This window comes from Oryctolagus cuniculus, chromosome 17 (genome assembly GCF_051225735.1).
Source record: "Oryctolagus cuniculus isolate XC-2025 breed Fujian yellow rabbit chromosome 17, ASM5122573v1, whole genome shotgun sequence".
NCBI lineage: Eukaryota > Metazoa > Chordata > Mammalia > Lagomorpha > Leporidae > Oryctolagus > Oryctolagus cuniculus.
In genome coordinates, this window is record NC_142883.1 from 11,342,604 (window position 1) to 11,364,987 (window position 22,384).

Genomic DNA, 22,384 nt, shown 5'->3' on the forward strand with positions numbered 1-22,384 from the left:
GCAGGTGAGCCGGAAACTGGCACTCTCACGCAGGATGCTGACGGCACAGGGGCAGCCTGCCCAGCGGCACCAAACCCAGCCCAGATGCTAACTTTAAGTATCTAAGAGGGACTAACAGCTTGCTCTGAATATGGCATCTTACAAGGAAGTCCCCCGTGGGGTAAAGAATGCAGAAAAATTAAGTAAAAAAACCCCACTAACGAGGCAGGCAGGCAGGCAGGCGTTTGGCCCAGCAGCTAAGCCTCTGGTTGGGACACCCACATCCTATAGCAGAGCTCCTGGGCTTGCGCTCCAGCTCTGATCCTGATTCTGGCTTCCTGTGAGCGCACACCGGGTGATGGTGCTAGCATCTGGGGCCCTGCCAGCCAAGTTGAGAGACATGAATGGAGCCCCTGGCTCCTGGCTTCAGCCCAGCCCAGCCCAGCCCAGCCCAGCCCTGGCCACTGTGGTCATCTGAGGAGTGAACCAGCCTCCTCTTGTCTCCCTGCCTCTGAAATACTTAAAAAACTTTCAAGGAAGACAAATACATATAAAATAATGTAGGCCGATTTAAGTATTCTGAGGATGGGAGAATGCCCATAGAAATGCATATGACGCAAAAACATGGATTTCAAAACATTTTGCGCCCAGACATCTTTTTTTTTTTTTTTTTAAAGATTTATTTATTTATTTGAAAGTCAGAATCACAGAGAGAGAAGGAGAGGCAGAGTGAGAAAGAGGTCTTCCACCTGCTGGTTCACTCCCCAATTGTCTGCAATGGCCAGAGCTGCGCCAATCTGAAGCCAGGAGCCAGGAGCTTCTTCCAGATCTCCCACGCGGGTGCAGGGGCCCAAGGATTTGGGCCATCTTCCACTGCTTTCCCAGGCCGTAACAGAGAGCTGGATTGGAAGTGGAGCAGCCGGGACTTGAACCGGCGCCCATATGGGATGCCAGCAATGCAGGTAGTGGCTTTACCACCACAGAGCCGGCCCCCCAGGCACCTTTTAATTCCATTCCCATGGACTTTTTGAAGTCCCCTTGTATAGGAAAGGTACTCAAGGGAAGCAAACTGCCCCCAGCTGGGGTGGGGGGCAGTCAGGAAATCTCTCCAGGGTGGGCCTGGAAGACTAAGAGAGCCAGGGACTGCACGCAGTGGGGAAGTGAGCACGCAGCACGGTCGGAGTGAAGGACGCATGTGGGGAGGGTGGGCGGGGAAGAGAGCTGTTGCTGATGGCAGCAAGGGGCCTGCACGGCCCTGGGACACACACTGGCCAGGGATAATGCCGCCTGGTGTGCCCGTTAGGAGCGGGGCAGCCAGTCTCTGGATTTTAGCATCTTCCCCCAAATTCTAACCTGCTGCGAAGGAATGGAACGTAAGGTGTGCCTGCAGATAATCGGCTTTTATCCGTAACTCCATGAGGGGCAGAGCCGCTCCTGTTTTCAGGAGGAAGTTTCCATGCGCTCCCTCTGATGGTGAAAGCAGCTGGCGAGTCAAACCCCACAAAGCTCACAAGAACGAGAATTCTGCGTGCGGAGTAATAGGAACAAACAACAACTACACTTTTCTTGTCTCCCAAAGTCAGCAGAGCTTGGCTTGCAGTTCCAGCCTGTGTGCCTGCTTCTTCAACATTCGGCAGAGGCAGTTTCGCCTGTCTACAGGCTGCAGTGTAATTAACTGCAAAGGGGTTCACGGCTTTTTAAAAAGGCTCGACTGTCCTGATGGACGTTTGGTGTGTTGGTTAAGACGCCACGTGGGACGCCTGCATCCTCTAACAGGTTGTCCGGCTGGCGTCCTGGCTCTGCTTCCACTCCAGCTTCCTGCTAATGGGAAGCCCGGGAGACAGCAGATGATGGCTCAAGTACTTCGTCCCTGCCACTCCTGTGGGAGACCCCATATTGAGACCAGGGCTCCTGGCTTTGACCTGGCCCAGTCCAGGCAGTGGCAGGCATTTGGGGAGTCAGTCAGCAGAGATGGGAGATTTTTCTGATATTCTGCTTTTCAAATAATAAAAATAATAATGATCATAATAAAAGACTTGATTGCTTGTTTTCCTACCATGCGCCTTCACGGGGAAAAGAAACATCAACATCTTCCCTCTGCAAGCACCAATGTTCATTCTGGACCCAACTTCCCCAGAGTTCTCTGTTCTCACGGGGGACAGGGCAGCTCACCAAGGCTGCCTGCAAGAGCTGGTCTCCGGCCAACGGCTGTTTGAGCCTTTTGTTATCTTGAAAGAAATCTGGTGAAATGCAGTTACACACCCAACATCACACTCCTTATTTCAACCACAATACTGTTTCTGGTGCCCCGATTTCTGAGGCAAAACGGCACCATGAGTTTTGTTGCTTTAAAGATTGATTATTTATTTATTTTGAAAGAGTTGAGGGGGGAATCTCCCACCTGCTGGTTCACTCCCCAAAAGCCTGCAATGCCAGGGCTGGGCCAGACCAAAGCCAGGGGCCAGGAGCTTCTTCCTGGTCTTCCATTTGGTTGCAGGGGCTCAAGGACTTGGGCCATCCTCTGCTGCTTATCCCAGGCCATTAGCAGACAGAGCTGGATCAGAAGTGGAGCAGCCAAGACTCAAACTGGTGCCCACATGGGATGCTGGCGCTGCAGGTAGTGGCCCAATGCACCATGCCAGAACACCAGCTCCAAAAGTTTATTTTGAAGAAAATTTCTTGCAGGGCCAACGTTGTAGCATAGTGGGTTAAGCTGCCACCTACAACGCCTGCATCCCCTGTGGGTGCCAGTTCAAGTCCCTGCTGCTCCACTTCTGATCCAGCTCCCTGCAAATGGCCTGGGAAAGCCAGGAAGATGGCCCAAGTGCTTGGGCTCCTGCCACCGGAAGACCCAGATCGAGTTCCCGGCTTTGGTCTGAACCAACCCTGTTTTGGCAAATTTAGGGAGTGAACCAGTAGATGAAAGACCTCTCTCTCTCTCTCTCTCTCTCTCTGTAACTCTGCGTATCAAATAAAAATAAAGCTTAAAAAAAAAAAAAGATTTCTCTTGGGAATTCAAATGCTTGGGTTTAGTTTAGTTTCAGTTTTGAAAGATCCTAAGCCTCTCAATAAGTCTCTAAGGATCTACTTTGTAAAACATACGTGGCTCACTAGGCTAATCCTCCGCCTTGCGGCGCCGGCACACCGGGTTCTAGTCCCGGTCGGGGCACCGGATTTTCTGTCCCGGTTGCCCCTCTTCCAGGCCAGCTCTCTGCTGTGGCCAGGGAGTGCAGTGGAGGATGGCCCAAGTGCTTGGGCCCTGCACCCCATGGGAGACCAGGAGAAGCACCTGGCTCCTGCCATCGGATCAGCGCAGTGCGCCAGCCGCAGCGCGCTGGCTGTGGCAGCCATTGGAGGATGAACCAACGGCAAAGGAAGACCTTTCTCTCTGTCTCTCTCTCTCACTGTCCACTCTGCCTGTCAAAAAAAAAAAAAAAAAAAAAAAAAAAAAACCTCTTAAATCTTTGGATGTAAAGTCCAAATTTTTTACTTCGAGTTTTCTGGGACCAACAGTAAAATTTCATGTGGTAAGCAAGGCTATGCGGGCAGCTGTCTGGCCTAGCGGTCGAGATGCCCACGTCCTCCGAGGACCTGGGTTGCAGTCATGCTCTGGTTCCTAACTCTGGCTTCGCACAAATGGAAATCCTGGGAGCACACAGGTGATGGCTCCAGTAGATGGGTTCCTGCCACCTGTGGGGGGAGACCTGGCTTGAGCCCTTGGCTCCCAGCTTCGGTATGGCCCTACCTCAGCTGTTGTGGGTATTTGAGGAGTGGCCTAGCAGATGGGAGCGCCCCATCTCCCTGCCTCTCAAGTAAAAAAAAAAATTTTTTTGGTTCCCTAAAGTGGGGCCCTGGAAGAGAATTTATTTGCAGGGGGGCTGGATCCCACAGCCCCAGGGGCAGAGTCACTTCAGGTAGGCCTGTAGCTGCCCTGCCACTCCAGTGATGGGGAAAGCCCTTCATTCTGTGGGAAGAAAAGCACAAGCAGAGCGGGGAACAAACGCCAGGTAAGCCAAGGGACAGCAGGCCAACAGTCACCTGCAACTTGCATTTCTGTTGTAAAAGGACAGGACGAACGGGGACCAGAGGAGGTGCCCTCGCTGAGCCTTGATGAGGGTGAGACCTGGTGTCCGTGGCCCCCGAGCCCATGGCCCAGCCTGGCCACGGGGAAATCCTGAGATAAATCTCAAGAGGCACATGCTGCAGAAATACCTGACCAGTGGTGCTCAGAGCTGCGAGCTAATCAAAAACGAGAGTGCGGACGAGGAAAGTCTTCTAAGGCAAAGGACGAGGGAGGCGTCACAAATCAGACAGACGTGTGGCATCCTGCAAGGGCTCTGAAGAAAAAGGACATCAGGCCACAGCTAAGGAAATCTGGATACACTGCAGGCGTCAGTGAACCACATCAGTACTGGACACTCGTCGTGACAATCCATCACACTAACCAAGACATTAATTGGGGCAACTATTATGAGGAGGTGCAGCACTGCAGTGTGGGGGAACTCGGTACCATCTCACAATTTTTCTGTAAACCATAATCTAAAAAAGAGTGCATGTGGGTGGGGGAGGTGATTAACACAGTTGGTTTGTTTGTTTTTGACAGGCAGAGTGGATAGTGAGAGAGAGAGACAGAGAGAAAGGTCTTCCTTTGCCGTTGGTTCACCCTCCAATGGCCGCCACGGGCGGCGCGCTGCGGCCGGCGCCCCGCGCTGATCCGATGGCAGGAGCCAGGTACTTCTCCTGGTCTCCCATGGGGTGCAGGGCCCAAGCACTTGGGCCATCCTCCACTGCACTCCCGGGCCACAGCAGAGAGCTGGCCTGGAAGAGGGGCAACCGGGACAGAATCCGGCGCCCCGACTGGGACTAGAACCCGGTGTGCCGGCGCCGCAAGGCGGAGGATTAGCCTAGTGAGCCGCGGCGCCGGCCTACAGTTTTTTAAGACATTGTTGCAGTGACCCAGCACAGCTGTTATCAGAGCCCAGGGACGTCCTAATGCAGTTTCCACAACTATGAGAGGAGCAGAGAGACGAGGGGCTCCGCTTTCCCCAGTGCCGTGTCAAAACCCACGTCTCCGCAGTTCCCTGGAAGAAACCCACGTCTCCCGCCCGGGCCGGCACCGCTCACGGGCCAACGTGGAAGCTCAGCGAGACCTGCCAGGCAGATCTCTCTGTGCTGTCACTGGTGGCAACCTCTGCTCTCCCTGGACACTTATCAGTTACTGTAAATAATGTGATAGGCCTGCATCATTTGTAAGTGTTTATTAAATGTCAGTAATTTTTACAAAGCAATATCAATAGCAAGAGGCAAATTTTTTGCAAAATATGTACAAAAGTAAAAAGCATTACTGCACTAGCAACTCCTATCAGAAAATCAAATTCTTTCCACTTTCAGACCACCTTTAGAAATAATTTATTGCCAATCCTGAACTACAGCACTGACAAAATAAATTTTACAGTATCAGATAATGTGCTTAGTTCTGGGAAAGTTATACAAAGATGTGAGTAAAGACTCCTAAGCCACAAGGAACTTTTATACAGAGCTAATACAAGTCAGGTTTTGTTAGGTACAACATCTATGAGGTTGTCACAAAATATACTTTCTGATAAGGCTTCTTGTGGTAAATGAGCTCTCACCGTAATAACAGCAAAGCCACCGAAGACATTTTGCGATTCTGCTTTCAAGTAAGAGGTAAAGAAAGGGCAAATGGCATAGTTGGTTGCATTGTTACAAAGACTTTGCAAGAATTGACCCTTATCCCATCCCCTTTTTGCCTGGTACCAGCAAACAGGCATGACTGAGGACAAAATCATCACTTACCATGGCAAGAAACAGTATTAAAAAAATAGCATAAATAAGCTTTCTACACAAGCCAAAGTCACATACCAAGTAGTGCATCACTGCCAGTGGTCGTCACTGACTGCAGACTGATGCACAGAAGGTCTCTGCATGTTTGATTCATCTGTACATTGTCATCACAATCAACAGATTTGTACACGTCACAAACACCTCTTACCAACCCAGAAAATCTTGCCATATCGTTAATGCTCTAAAAAACAATCAACGCTCCACATAAGCTCTGGCTTACATTTGAAACCTGATGGTCAGATCTGAACATATTCATTTAAAGGTTAAGCATACATTCAGGTACAGGCAGAAGAGTGTGTGTGGCACAAACACTGCATTGCAGATGATGCTGTCGCTGCTGCCCGAAGGCTCCCATCCGACGGTACTAGAAAAGGCCTAAACAGTCCAACTGGTTTGAAACGTTCGGGTCAGACTCACACTTCAATCTACAGCATACATTTACCAAGCCCTAACCTCGTACCGTAATGAATATGGCCTCTGATCTGCTTTATCCGGAACACGGAGTCGCGTCCACACCCGCTCATCCCTCCCCCCTGGCATTTACTTGACCGAGAAGCTCACCTGAATCCAGCATTGAAAACAACACAGTACTTGAGTAATGCAGCACAAGGACAGACCCCCTGTGACGGCAGGACCTTAACCTTGGAATGACGGAAATGGAGACCACGGAACCAAGGTACTAAGTCGTATGGCCCAGGGAAAAACTCCTCAAAAAAAGGAAGGAAAAGCTAACAGTGACTTGGTCTGGATTTATTAGGGAGTTTGTTACAGATGTGTGGGTTTAACAAGCATGATTTCATGGATTCAAACAAGAAATTAAGAGTTAACACTGATATTCAGCCTTCTCACTGCATAAACAGAAATAACATAGCTACAAATTGCAATGGAGAGAATCCTATTTCAAATGGCTTGGTCTGGGGTTTTGTCTAAATGTATCATTATATAATGAGAGCACCAATTTGAGGGTTTCTCAAATACTGATTTGAGTTTCAGGACATAACAGCTTAAGTTGGTAACTTTATTCTTCAAATAAATAAGGCATAACCGACATGTGTATTAATGCTGAAAATACATTTTACCAAAAGCATAAATACAAATATTTGGGTATACATTAAAAGTTAAGATTTAGCCATCTCCTTTTACAAAAAAAGCTACAGGGCAGAGGATTTCTGCTCAAGATCAAGGTACTAAGGTGATGCTATTTCCTTCTTTAAACCAGGCACTGCCAATGACTGAGCAAGGACTTCCCTAAACAGCCCCAACATGAGAGACCAGAGGGCCTTCTCTATGTCACGCCAATGCACTTGTAAGGAAAGCCAAACGAAAACGAATCATCATTTCATTCCACTCTGCCTTCGCTGGCTGCACGCTAGCCACCAAGTGCCCCTTCCAGATAACAAAGCTGAAACGAAAATTCCAAGCGAATATTTGGCAGAAAGCAACAATTCTGATTACTGAAAACACTCGCATGGCAGAGGCACGCCTTGAATCATTTAATCTTCAGAAACATTTGACAAAACCCATTCCCCATAAAAATTAAGGTCTACGGTTGTTGGATTTGTACGCAACTCTGATCTCATCCACGTCTTCTAGGGCCACAAACACTAGGGTGCTGTCCCTCCAGAATGAGAAGGCATGCAGGTTCACAGACAACGAGAACATGGAGTTAGGCACATTTTATTCCAATCCCAAACCACAAGGATTTAGAAAATCACACACATCAAAGAAGTCTACATCTAAATTACTTTTTTTTTTTTTTTAAAGAGACTGGGGGCAAACTGGCATAGTAAAAATTATAAGCACCTTTTAAATTCTGTTCAGTATATTCTCTCCCTCTTCACAGAGCACTATTTCAAAAGCATTTGGTTTTCATGATATGGGTAGAGGCTCCTTCAAACAGCTTAAAACACAGCACAGAAAATGGACTGAGTGTCCAGACTGAACGCACAGTTCTACTGAACGCTTCAACAAGCCTGCTTATATTAAGTAGATGTGACTCACTGCCTCAAAATACAGTCTGAAGTTTAAAACAATGTTAATTCTGAACACACACACACACACACATCAGGGAAGAACATTTGCAAAAGCCCCTGATTTTTGGTGCTTTAACACTTCCGGGTGGTAGTCAAGATGGTGATTTCTGCTTTGAAGGCAGTATTTATGACTCCCACCACACACATAATGTAAATAAGACTTCGGGTCCTCTTCCTACAAGGAACTGACGTTACCCTTCGTGGGAGCTGAATGTTTTGGCCATTCAAGAAACTATCTGCTAGATTTACGATTGGCCACCGAATAGTCCAAATGTGACTGTGTACACTCAGAAATTGGTTACTACAGAAATCAAGCTAACCTTGTGAACTCAAACAATGTATTCTTTTTGGCAAGAAGCACTAGATGTAGAACTATTCAAACATGCATGATATATACTATGAACAGCTGCATGATACTGTCGGGCTACAAGTCTGCAGCTCATGTATTACCAAGGCATGAAAACACTGCAAAACATATGGACAGAATGATCATCGAGGAGCTTCCCACACCAGAAGTCAGCTGTGCCAAGAACGGTCCCTGGCTGGCTCACGGAAGAGCTCTGCTCTCACCCTGACAGCAAGACAGAACAAGAGCCGTGACTCGGGAAGGCTGTGTGGTCTCTAACGCTGAACAATCCCTGAGCACAGGCAGCTGTGCGCTACAGCGACAGTATCACAGTCCCGTCACCATGCCCGCGAAAAGCTGGCAGACTGGGCATTGGTTTCTCTACTCCAAAGCTAACTTCACACACAGCCCACTCGGCAGTGTTTCCCGCACTGCAAACCAGCCAACCTGTGGGGCTCAACGTCAAGGTGTCCGTGATCACAAAGCCCCTGGCAGTGGGGCTCGGGTTAAAGGTGGCCACCTTCCGGTGTGAACTGAACATTGGAAAGGTACCTCAATAAAGCTGGCATCTCATACACAATAATTACAAACATGTACACACTGTATCTTCTACAGACACCAAGAATGAACGAGAGTCTCAAATGCCTTCTTGAGTAGTTTGACAGGAAAATATTGCTCTTGGCAAGCTCCAAACAAACCAAAAGAAAAGAATCCCATGAATGCCGGCCTGGAGCTGCTGGGGACGAACAGGAGGGGGAACCTGACGATGGTGAGGACACAGCAGAGACTTCCCACCGTGGGGCCCAACGTTAACTGGAAAGGGTTTAAAGGCGACACACACGACATTCCGGGACAGGTGTGTGTACTGAGCAGGTTCTGCCACCAAGCTGTCTGCGTCTCTCAGTTGCTGTGCAGGCCCCAGTGTTTCGTACACGGCACATCGCACGCTAGCTGAAGGGCAGAGCGAGCGGCACTGCACTCATTACTTTTGACTGAAAGCTTCCACGCGGCACTTGCTCGCCTTTTGTTCCCTGGAGCATCCTCCTTAGCATCAGACCAGAGATCCTCACGTAAACTTGCACACACTAAGAGCACTGCCTTCAGAAACTTGGTCACATAAGCAATTTTAACAACAAGACGGCCAAACCCCTGCAAAGCTGCAGACTGCCATTCCCCACTCAGAGCAGTGTTCCAACAGAACCTTTCGAGACAGGAGGGCGTCGCGGAGCCAGGCGCCCACTGTCACTGCCGCGTGTAAGGCAGGCTGGAGAGCTCGCTTGTTCTAGAGCCAAATACCCTAAGCCCACACCTACAAGTATTTAAGGATACCTTCTATCCTTGGCACTACAGGAGAATTCATTTGAAAGGTGGAAGAACCAAGCCTGAAATGTAACGAGTCTGAGGCTGGCCAGGAGGCCACCACTGAGCGCCCAGAAGTCACCGTGGGACTCATCACAGCCTGCAGGTCAGCAGATACTGGCTCTGTGTTACCAGCAGCTTAGAGCTGCACACCAAAGGCCACAGAAGGACTACGATTTCCAAAGAAGTTAAACACAGAATCAAGATCTTTTTCTAATTCCTGATGTAAACTGCTATTTAAAAAAAAAAAAAAAAAAAAAAAAAAAAAAAAAAAAACAAACAAACAGAAAACAATCAAAAACACAAAGAGATATTAAAGAGCGAGTCTTCTGTACATCACTGTAGCATGAGCTGCTTGAGGTTGTCGTGAAGAATAGTATCCTTGACGTCCCGGAACACCAGGCGGATGTTTTCCGTGTTGATAGCAGTGGTGAAGTGGTGGTACAAGGGCTTCTGCTGCTGGTCCCGGCGCTTGTTCCGGAAACATTCCACCAGGAATTTTTGGACGTCTCTTAAGCAGTGGGGATCCCCTTCGAATTCTAGGAAATAGTCTTTGATACTCACAATCTGCACTTTCTCCTCAAGCAAGTCTGTCTTGTTCAAGAAGAGGATTATGGAGACATTGCTGAAAACCCGGTTATTGACAATTGTTTCAAAAATGTTCAGAGATTCTGTAAGGCGATTGGTCAGTCGATCTTCCATAAGCACCTGGTCAAACTCACTGGAGGAAACAAGAAAAAGTATCGATGTCACACTGTCGAAGCATTCAAACCAACGTTTCCTTTCTGATCTCTGACCGCCGACATCAACCATTTTGAAAGGCACATTTTTAATTTCAAAGTCGTACTCATGAATGCCTTTGGTGGGTCTTCGAGCAAGCAGAATATCCTGTTGTGATGGAATGTAGTCCTGCAAAAGAAACAATTATTTCACATTTAGTAATTCAGAGAATTCTGAATGGACTATTGAGATTTCTAAAGACATTTTACGGTATATTAAAGCACCAACACTTTCATTCTCATTACAAAATGGCAATGTACATTAAAAGTTTAATCTACAAAGATGGCTTCCAAATTTACTACAAAGGACCACCTTATTTTTTCTTATCCCTGCACTACTACTCATACGCAGATTCAAGTTTATCTTCCAGGTGTCCTCCCCGCCCCCAGCGCAGTAGACCTGTTTTCCATCCTACTCGTCGGTCACCCACTCCTAGCTCCAGCCAGAGTGTTCTTACCACCCCCGCCCCACCTTCTCCACACTGCTCCCTGCTACACTCAAGGCAAAAGGTCTGAATCCACCACTGCTCCCTGAGGACCTCTTCCTGTTCTAGGTTCCAATGCTCCTTTCCTGGGCAAGCACCGACGACCTCCCCCGTGACTTAGAACTTCTGTACTGGGCCCCACCGTGCTACCCCTGCTGCTGTATTTCCTGTATGGAAAACACTCCTCTATCGGAACTAATTAACCGCATTTATTCAGGGGCGGGCCCTGGCAAGTTTTGTTTCCAGTGTGCACTCCAAGCAGCTATGTTCCTGCTTTCACATTTACTGACCTGAGAACTCATAACTTAGCTACTTATTCTAAGTGTCAACAACTCTGCCGAGATCATGCCTGGCCTATCTGCCTTGGGAGAGGGTTGTTGTGAAGATCAAGGGTGCTCTTCTCTGAACCCTTATCCACGAGCTCTGAGACCCTACACAAATGAAAGCCACTGGAGTCACAAGCCACACCCTGATGGCACATTTCCTCACACAATCCAACTGGTTCTTCTCAGCTCAGTTTTTTTTTTCCCCCAGAACTTTGACATAGACCTTTGGCAATATATGAAAAAAGACTAATGTTCATCATGATAAAAAAGCACTTTAAAAACAAATCAGGGCAGGGTTGGCCTTGTGGCATAGCGGGCAAAGCCATGGTCTGCAGCGCCAGCACCCCATATGGGTGCTGGTTGGGGTCCCAGGAGCTCCACTTCTGATAGAGCTTCCTGCTAACGGCCTGGGAAAGGTAGTGGAAGATGGTCCAACTATTTGGGACCCTGCCACCAACATGGGAGACGTGGAGGAGTTCCTGGTTCCTGACTCTGGCCTGGCCCAGCACCGGCCACTGTAGCCATCTTGGGAGTGAACCAGTGGGGATGTGAGGTCTCTTTCTCTGTCCCTCCCCGACCCCCCTCTGTAACTCTTTCAAAATAAATAAATAAAATCTTTTTTAAAAAATAAATTAAAGCAGGATTTAAATCACTTGTGGGGCAGAGATTTGACAGAGCAGTTACGACACTGCTCAGGATGCCCACATCCTACACCGCAGTGCCTGGTTTGAATCCTGGCATGCTTCCAGTTCCAGCTTCCTGCCAATGCATACCCTGGGAAGCAGCAGATGAAGGCTCAACTCTTGGGTCCCTGCCGCCCACATAAAAGGCTTAGACTGAGTTCTGGGCACCTGGCTTTAGGCCTTGCCCAGCCTTGGCTGTTGTGGGCATTGAGAGAGTGAACTAGCAATGGAAAATCTCTAGCTCTGTCCCTCTGCTTTTCAAACAAATAAATAAAAAATAAAAAATAAAGCAATTGTGATAGCTATTCACAATGATGCATTTTTTTGCCTTTCCAATCAGTATAATATGACTTTGAAATTCCATTACAACCTGAATATCATTCTTCTCGAAGTGGTATAATAGTATGAAGAATGAAAGAAAATGTAGGCAGTTCTTAGCTACTGGCAATCCATAGCCACTGATTAAATAATGCTAGGACTCTTTAAAAAAAGGAAAAAATCAGAGGCTGGTGCTGTGGTGCAGCAGATTAAGCTACTGTCTGCAGCACTGGCATCCCATATCGGTGCCAGCTCTAGGCCCAGTTGGTCCACTTCCAGTCCAGCTCCCTCCTAATACACCTGGGAAAGCAGCAGAGGATGGCCCAAGTCCTTGGTCCCTGCACCCACACAGGAAGCCAGAAGCAGCTCCTAGCTCCTGGCTTTGACCTGGCCTGGCCCTGGCCACTGTGGTCATGAACACTGGTGCATGAACGAGCCAATGAAGATCTCTGTCTTTCCCTCTTTTTCTGTAATGATTTTCAAATAAACAACTATTACTTAAAAAAAATAAAAAAGCAAGAAAATTAGTTTTTCCATGTTTGCACACACATAGCTACTTAAAAAAAAGGTGTATTTGAGGCCAGCACTGTGGCATAGTAGTTTGGGCATCTGCCTGCGGTGCTGGCATCCCATGTAGGTGCTGGTTCGAGTCCTGGCTGTTCCACTTCTGATCCAGCTCCCTGGTGATGGCCTGGGGAAGCAGTAGAAGATGGCCCAAATGTTTGGGTCCCTGCACCCACAAGGGAGACCCAGAAGAAGCTCTTGGCTTCAGATCAGCCCAGCTCCGGCCACTGCAGTCATTTGGGGAGTGAACCAGCGGACAGAAGACCTCTCTCTGTGTTTCTCCCTCTCTCTGTAACTCTGCCTCTCAAGTAAATAAATAAATCTTAAAAATAAATTTTGAAAGCATTACAGAGAGAGGGAGACATAGAAAAGGGAGAGATCTTCCATCCGCTGCTTCATTCCCCAGATGGCTGCAACAGCCAGTGCCACCAAAGCCATCTGGGTCTCTCACGTGGGTGGTGGGGGCCCAAACACTTGGGTCATTTTCTGCTTTTCCCTGGCCATGAGCAGGGAGCTGGATCAGAAGTGGGACAGCCAGGACACAAACTAGCACCCATAGGGGATGTTGGTGCTGCAGGTGGCAGCTTTACCCACTACGCCACAATACTGGTCCCATACATATCTACTTTACTGATAATTAGCAGGTGTCCAGTCTTTAGTCTGCTTCCATATTTTTGCTTAACACTTTACATGAATTACTCCATATGCTCTTTTTGAGCATGGGGGGAGTGAAGCAGCAGAGGGAGCCCTCTCTCTAGTAAATACAAACGGAAAAGCAAACAGTCTGGTGAAGCATGCTGACTGGGAGCGTGACTGACAGCCAGCTAACTAGCTTGCTACATACTAGCTGTGTGACGCTGGGCAAGTCACCTGCATTTCAATTTCCTCACTTGTAAAACAGAGACACTTGTAAGGTTGCTGTGAGGACTAAGCAAGTGGGATGGGTGAGGTGACTGGCGTCTTGCGTCAGCTGTCACTATGCTGTCTCCCACCACTGCCTCGGCCACCGTGGTCACTGCCCAAAGGAGACTGCAACAGCCAGGCACAACTCCATTCCTTTTTAAATGCTAGCCAGTCACATGCATGAAAGCAAACACAACACACACAGTAACAAACTCCTCTGGATTCCAACAGTGCATGTTCCTTTGCACTCCCCCCCCCCCCCCCCAACAATCCCAGCCTCTTTAGGTTTGCCTGACAGCTTGGATTCTTCTCTATCACCTCTGATTTTGTATCAAATCCTGTTCCTTCTTTGAATTCATTCTCACACATCCCCCTTCCTCTTTCCCACTGCCCCCACTGTTTTCATCTCAGGCACGGATCTCCATCTCTTCCTCAGTGTCTTTGTCTTGAGTGTCTCCCGTCTCTTGGATCTACCTAAGTCATTCTGAGGTCCACTGCACCAGAGCCCAACTCTACCAAGTGACTTTCAGGGCTCTCCTTATGTCTTGTCTTCTGGAATCAGCAGACAATTGATGCTGCATTGCCCAAGCTCACTACAGTGCCTAATATCAAAACCTGCACAAAATACTATTCAAAAGAGCCAAGATAGGGAGTCAACTTAGGGATCCACTGATGGATGAGTGGATAAAGAAAATGCTGCGTGGCCAGTGCTGTGGCATAGTGGGTAAAATCACTGCCTGCATTGTCAGGAGGCATAAGGAACTCAACTCTCCACAACCAAGAGATGAGGTCCTTGCCCTCAGGGAAAAAGCTGGGGACAGGACAAGCATGAAGCAGTCACCAACTCTCATACGTGCAATGAAGGGAAAAAGCAAGCCCGACCCTGAGACTAAGGAGAGGAGCGCCTCTGAGTGGTACGCTCAGAGCTGTGCTACCTGAGTGGGCTGAAACACTGCCGGCAGTGCCGATATCCTGTGGAGGTGCCAGTTTTGGTCCTGGCTGCACCACTTCCAATCCAGTTTCCTGGAAATGCACCTAGGAAAGCAGTAGAAGTTCTTGGGCCCCACACCCATGTGAGACAACTGGAGGAAGCTCCTGGCGTTGGCCTGGGCCAGCCCTGGCCATTGCAGCCATTTGGAAAGTGAACCAAAAGATGGATTTATCTCTGTAACTCAGGCTTTCAAATCAATCAATAAATATAAAAAAAAAAAATTATGATCTGACCAGATGGCAAAGGGATTGTAACATATAGACTTCTGTATTTTTTAAAATTTTTATTTATTTATTTAAAAGGCAGAGTTAAGAGAGAGAGACAGACAGACAGAAAGATCTTCCACCCCCTGGTTCACTCCCCAAATGGACACAATGGCCAGAGCTGGGCTGGTCCAAAGCCAGGAGCTAAGAATTTCTTCCAGGTCTCCCACCTGGATGCAGGGGACAAACGACTTGGGTCATCCTTTGCTGCTTTCTCAGGCACATTAGCTGGGAGCTGAATTGGAAGTGGAGTGGTTGGGACTTGAACCTGAGCCTGTATGGGATCCTGGTGTTTCAGGTGGTGACTTTATCCTCTATGCCATAATGCTGGCCCCAACACATAGACTTTTATACCAAGTTTCACTGATAAGTACTGACTGAGTAAAAAATTGGTAAGTTATAGAAATCTCAACTTCTGGAGGACACTTCTATCTAAGAAACTTGCAGGAGACAAACGCAATATAAAAGAATACAGGGAAAATCCAAGAACTAACTTGGCAGGGCAAAGGAAGGCACTGTTTCACATATCCTACATATACTAGTATGTTACCTTCCTGTTTGCAACAGCTTCCTTTTTTTTTTTTCCTTATGATTTACTTTATTTATTTGAAAGACAGAGTTATTGATAGAAGTAGAGACAGAGAGCAAGGTCTTCCATCTGCTGGTTCACTCCCCAGATGGCCACAACAGCGGGAGCTGCGCTGATCCAAAGCCAGGAGCCAGGAGCTTCTTCCAGGCCTCTCATGTGACTTGGGCCATCTTCCACTGCTTTCCCAGGCCACAGCAGAGAGCTGGATTGGAAGAGGAGCAGCTGGGACTAGAACCAGCGCCCGCATGGGATGCTGGCGCCTCAGGCCAGGGCGTTAACCCGCTGTGCCACAGCGCCGGCCCACCGGCTTCCTTCTATGCTTCCCTTCAGTTATAAAGTTAAAAGCTTTTAAGAGCCCATGAGACCATATTAAAAATTTATAACAAAAATTTGTTTGAAAAGGAGGCAAATGAAGCTACACTAAATTAAGTTAAAAATGATTCTAGGGCAATGGTTTTTTAAAAATGTCCTAAGCAGCAGAAACTTTTCTTCCAATGACTTCTTCTGCAGCTGTCCAATACAGAGAAGAGACAAGCGGCACTGATCTGCCTGCAGCGACCCCTGGGAGGCAAAGCCAGCCACAAAGCCAGGGGAGAGTTGCTGCCTCCAAAGAGCACGCTACAGGAAACCAAGCTCTTGTCCAGCGTGACTCCTCCTACAGCAGGCCTGCAGAGTGGAGCCTTCCTACTCACAAACGCACACAACACAACAGAGTCCCAAAATGCAGACGGTCGTTTGCCAAAAAGTCTGGAAGTATACTATTTCTGCTTTATAAACTCGCCAAGTCATGCAAGTGTAATAGATAATTTGCAATCTAATTTTCAAGCATGAACTTCTTTCTGTGAAAGCCTTTACTTCTCACGAAATAGTGGCTAGGGTATTCTTCAGGAAACGGCAGAGGGGCTAGCGTTGTGGCATAATGGGTTAAGCCACCACCTGTAGCGCCGGCATCCCATATGGACACTGGTTTGAGTCCCAGCTGATCCAGCTCCCTGCTACTGTGCCTGGGAAACTGCAGAGGATGGCTCATGTCCTTGGTCCCCTGCACGCATGTGGGAGACCTGGATGAAGCTCCTGGCTCCTGGCTTTGGCCTGGCCCAGCCGTGCCCACTGCTGCCATTTGGAGAGTGAATCAGCAGATGGAAGACCTCTCTGTTTCTTCCTCTATCTGTAACTGCATTTTTCAAATAAATAAAAATAAATCTTTAAAAGAAAGAAATGGCAGAGGCCTAAACGGTAGAGGAGAAACAGGAGTAGCAACTGAAAAATAAACATCTTTTTCTCATTTTGAAACAGTTAAAATCACTCAGTATTCATATCTACTAATCACTCTAAAATAAAACAGGAAGAGTCACAATATTGCTACTGGGAAAAAGGAAATGGCTTAGTATTTAATTTTTCTAAATTTTTAAACAAATCAGTATACATAAAAAATCAAATATGCAGACTACTGCTTTCAAACGAGGGAAAGAAACCAAACCAAACAAACAAACAAAAAACCATAAATATTCAAAAAACTTACTGGTTCTCCAAGTTTATCCAAGTTATCCAGGAAATATTTTACAGATTCACCCTAAAAACAGGAAGAAAACAAAGTTATTAGCGCTCAGACATGGAAGATCTTGCTGTAACAGTTTACATTACACTGTCTGGTTGTACATTCAATCCAAACATACTTTGTTTAGTCACTGATTTCAGACTGAACAAATCCTTCTAGAAACGTACAAAAGTTTGCTCTGCTACAAACTGCTAACTCTGCAAAGGCCGGCTAATTTCACAAAAGCTTTACAGAAGTGATGGCCCAAGGGACCTCTCTGTGATGGGTTTACATGCATGCTTTCTGATATAACGTGTATGCAAAGGGAAGATGCCTGGAAACTGCTTGAGATAAACACACACCAGCCACTGAAAGCTGAGTATGTTCCTGTGTGCACTGCGTCTTAAGTTTACAGCAGCGGCAGCTGACCTCAGAGACAAGACCAGCCAGAATGAGGGGAGGGCACCGTGTAAACCCCCTGTAACAGGCCTGTGCTAGGGCAGATTCTGGATGATGCCGCAGCACGTCCCCAGCAGGTCTCTTCCTGAGTGGCCTGTCCTTTCTGAGCCCAGATCTCCACTGACCTCTAAACCATGTAAGAAACAGTGCTAAAAAGACCTGCGGACACAGCACAGGAGCCCACAGAACAGGAGCAAGAGCCCTGCGTCCGAGTTTCCTGGCCCCTCTCCTGGGTGTTACTTTTTCAGTGGATCCTGCTGCTGCTGTGCTGCTCCTGCCCAAAAAATGTCTCCCCAGGTTTTAGAAACAGCGCCCCTTACTGCACAGGAGCGTCACCCGAAGGCCTCAGGACACTCAGGTCCTGACTTGGTAGGTCTGGGGAGAGGTCCCAGTTTCTGCAATTCAGGGGCTGCCCAGGACCACACTTTGAGTCGCAGGCCCTAAACCAGTAATTCTTAGCCTTTCTGGGCTCAAAACTTCTCTACATGTCTTAAGATTCTTGAGGATCTCAAAATGCTTTTATTTATATAGTGGGTTACAGCTTTCCATATAAAGTAAAAGTGGGAAATTCAAACAATTATTTTATTTATTAATTCATTTTAAAATATCAGTAACAGGCCCATTACCAGTTACCATATGTTTGTGCAGCCTAACAGAAAACAGCAAGACTGAAGTGCTGAACAAACTATGGCCTCACACAAAGATGTACTGGAGCAGGAACTTTTTAAATAACCTTTCCAGATAAATGTAAATATTCTTTTCATACCAAAATCTGACAAGTTAATGGTTTCTTAAAAGTTAGTTCCCTGTGGAACTGGCAACCAACTTTCCATAGCCTGTCATGTTAGAATTTACGGTCTAAACTGTGCTGTAATCATCTTTTATCCTCCCATGTTCTGCTAACATCAGACGTTGGTCACTTGGAATAGAGGGGTTTCCCAAATTAGCATTCTGAATGCTGGCATGTTTCATCATAAAATGTCTAGAAAGTTTTATTTGTTGGGGCCAGTGTTGTGGCACAGCAGATTAAGCCACTGGCTGCAACACTAGCATCTCCCCCTTAGAGTGCTGGTTTGGGTCCAGGTTGCTCTGCTTTCAATCCAGCTCCCTGCTAATGTGCCTGGGAAGCAGCGAAGATGGCCCAAGTACTTGGGTCCCTGCCACCAACACAGGAAACCAGGATGGAGTTCTAGGCTCCTGGCTTCAGCCTGACCCAGCCCCGGCTGTTGCAGCTATTTGGGGAGTGAACCAGCAGATAAAGATCTCTCTTCCTTTCCCACCTCTTTCTGCCTTTCAAATAAATAAATATTTTTAAAAAGTCTTACTTATTAATATCATCTCAATCTTATAAGAGGTTTAAATATTGTGAAGCTGTCAAGTTCAGTGGTAAGCAGATAGTTTTCCTAAATTCAAATTTTCACTTGAAAGTTAAAAGTTAATCACTAGAACAAGGCTCTTGGGATTTCCCTTGAAGTGACAAGCTAGCTTCATCTTCTAAAAATTGTTAAATGCTCAAGTCTGCCTAAGTCATTTGCTCTTTCAAATAAAAATAGTGTCCGTGGCTTATGTGGCTAGCTCAGCTCACAACCACCCCAGCCGCCAATGTGTTCCTGTAGACAACCATCTTGCCACATGAGTGGTGGTAACGCACCCCCTTCCTCACAGAGAAGGGATGTGCGCCCAAGGGCAGAGAGAGATTTGACATGATTAACCTCACTGAGGCCGAGGGGTCTGCAGGTACACAACAGTGAAGACTACAACCAGGGGCCACTGTACTGACCTGTGTGCCAAGGCTTCGGCAGCTCCGCCCACTGGGCCCCTCCACCCTGCTGTGCGGTACAGTCAGTGCAAGTGCTAACAGTGAGGACAGGAAATTACCCCAGTTACCACCTACAGTTACTAACCGTCTTCAAATGAACCCTCCAGAAAAGGCTTTGGGGATTCCCAAGGGTCCATGGACCATACTTTGAGAACTGCTGCCTTAAAAATTTATCACAGAGATAACATTTAAGAGATGTGTGAGAGAGACACAGCATTCCTTTGGGAATTAATAAATTTTGGTATATTAACATAATATTGCAAATGATCAAATAAGATTTTGATATATTTGCTTGCACAGGGAATATCTATGCCTTATAGGCTAAATTAAAGTAACAGATTAGAAAGTGAAGGTCTACAAACTTGGCTTCGTTATTTTGGTGCTTTGGTTTCTTTTGTAAGCTTCGCACCAAAACACAAATGGCAGCAAACCCTGACCTGAACTGGTATGAGGTTCATTAGTTTTTCCTACAGTAAAACCATTAAAGTGTTTTGCTGCGAGACTCTTTCAGCCTTGAAGACCTACATGGGGTCTGTCCACAATGGCACAGCAGCCACAGAACAGGGTCCTGACTACTGACAGACAATGACTGGTGAACTTGAATGAGCCCTGAAGTTTGCAAAGTCCACCAGGCTCTCTGAATGGCGTTTCTTAACTTTTATACAGCTGGCTGTCAACTGAGAAGAGCCTCAAGGTTATCTCCCATTCATGACAAAAATTTGTCATAAACAGTCTTCCTTTGCTTACAAAGACAAAATGGGTGAAGAGCCCCAAGTCTGAAGGTAATAGATTCACAGATAAAGAGATTCAGTAGCTCAATTACTGGACAAGTATTCCATGTTCTCTTCTGCACAGCTAAAATATATAAAGGACAAAATTTAGAAAGTACTACTTTAAGAGGGTACAAAACTGAACCTAAACAGCCAAACAACAACAAACACAAGAGGAAATCATCTGGGGACCAGAGTTCGGCCCAGCAGGTTAAACTGCCACCTCTGATGTTGACAATCCAGGAGAGCCGGCTGGAGTCCAGGCTGTTTCATTTCCAGTCCAGCCTCCTGCCAATGCACCTGGGAATGCAGTGAAGACGCCCCAAGTGCCGGAACCTCTTGCCACCCATGTGGGAGACCCAGATGGAATTCGAGGTTCCTGGCTTCGGCATGGTCCTGCCCCACTGTTGTTGCCATTTAGGGAGTGAACTAGCAGATGGAAGATGTCTCTGTCACTCAAATAAATAAATGAATCTTTTTAAAAAATTCACCTGGTTCTTCAAAAAGTTTGGCAGCTTTATATCAGGTAAGAAAGGGCCAACTCAATTTACAGAAATTAAGTAAAAAGTAGAGATTTTAATGTCAAAGTCTGATTCATATCCAAAGGCTGTAACTTCTAAAGTATACAAAGATGAGGACCAAATACAAATTTTTAAAAAATTAAAGCAAGGAACACCATTTGGAAATCTACATCAAGATCTTCAAAGAAAATTCTCACCATAGCACTACTGAAAAAGTATATGCACACAACTGCAAAGTGGTAGTGAATTGCTACAGAAAGGTTAGTTGAGAGCCACTGGATTATTCTTTTTATTTATCAAGATTCTACAACAGGGGTTCAACCATAAACTACAGCCCACAGGCCAAATCTAGTCCACTGCCTGTTAGTGTATGGTCCATTTCCAAGTGTTTGGGGGAAAACTTAAAGTAATTATTTTATGACATAGGAAAATGACATAAAATTCATTTTTTGTGCCCGTAAGTAAGACTGCACTAGAGCACAGCCATGCTCCTGCGTGTGTTACCCACGGCTGCCTCCATGCTGAGAGGCAGAGGGGTTACTGCAGTCAGAGGCCATCCACGATGCTCTCATCACCTACACCAGTGTTCAGGGTACGGTAACTACTTACACAGCTATAGCCTAAAACTGTGCGCTCACCAGTACTGCTATACCATGACATTAAAAATTAGTGTACGTAAGTACCCATCCCTCAAAAAAGGAAAAAAAGACGTTGAATGTCATGGGATGTGGGTAACTTTTATATTAAATTAGATGATAAAAGCAATGTGTTTTAAAAAAAAAAAAGCACCGTGTTTATCACGCAGTGGCATCACAGCAATGCTAAAAGAATATGATGTACATCTACATTTATAGACTAAGCACATTACACTATGTTCCCAAACCACAGGATCAAATCACAAGTAGAATAGCTCATCACAAAAATAAAAAATGAAGATGAATTGCACCAAAGTAAATTTCCAAGTGGTTCAGTTATTAGTCATGTAGCGATAGTGAATTAAATCACTAGTCCAAGTGCTGGAGTCCCTACACCCAATGGGAGACCTGGAAGAAGCTCTGGGCTCCTGGCTTCATTCAGCCAGGCCCAGACCTGGCCATTGTGGCCACTTGGGGAGTAAACCAGTGGATGGAAGATCTCTCTCTCCCTCTTGGGGCTGGCACTGTGGTGCAGCAGGTTAACACCCTGGCCTGAAGCACCAGTATCCCATATGGGCATGGTTTGAAACCCTGGCTGCTCCACTTCCCATCCAGCTTCAGCCATTGTGGCCAATTGGGGAGTGAACTATCGGATGGAAGATCTCTCTCTCTGCCTCTCCTCTCTCTCTGTAACTCTGACCTTCAAATAAATAAATAAATCTTAAAAAAAAAATAAAAAGATCTCTTTCTCTCTCTCTCTTCCCCTCCCCTCCATCTGTACTGCCTTTCATATAAATAAAATTAATCTTAAGAAAAAAAATTTAGGGGCCAGTGCTGTGGCACAGCAGGTAAAGCCATCGTCTGCACTGCCAGTATCTCACACGGGTGCCGATTAGAGACCCAGCTGCTCCACTTACAATCCAGCTCTCTGCTATGGCCTGGGAAAGCAGAAGATGGCTCAAGTCCCTGGGCCCCTGCACGCACATGGGAGATCTGGAAGAAGCTCCTGGCTTTGGATCGCCCCAGCTCAAGCAAACTGCTGGCCTTTCAGCGGTACAGATGTTCAGAACTGAGGACACTGGGAACTTTCAATCATCTTTTAAAGGGCTGGAATTGTGGTGCACAGGAGTAAGCCACCACTCTCCACGCTGGCATCCCAC

General features: G+C 46.8%; 1 protein-coding gene across 1 annotated transcript in view; it reads right to left on the reverse strand.

Annotated features, from left to right (window-relative positions):
* Nucleotides 1–5,222: 5,222 nt before the first annotated feature.
* GNA13 (G protein subunit alpha 13) overlaps nucleotides 5,223–22,384 on the reverse strand; it is a 45,589-nt gene continuing 28,427 nt past the window's right edge. Inside the window, exons 3-4 of the mRNA XM_002719488.6 lie at nucleotides 17,006–17,056; nucleotides 5,223–10,491 (exon numbers count right to left, since the gene is read on the reverse strand). Of these exons, the coding sequence (XP_002719534.4) occupies nucleotides 9,919–10,491; nucleotides 17,006–17,056 (624 nt within the window). The 3' untranslated portion in view covers nucleotides 5,223–9,918. The remainder of the gene's footprint in view (nucleotides 10,492–17,005; nucleotides 17,057–22,384) is intronic.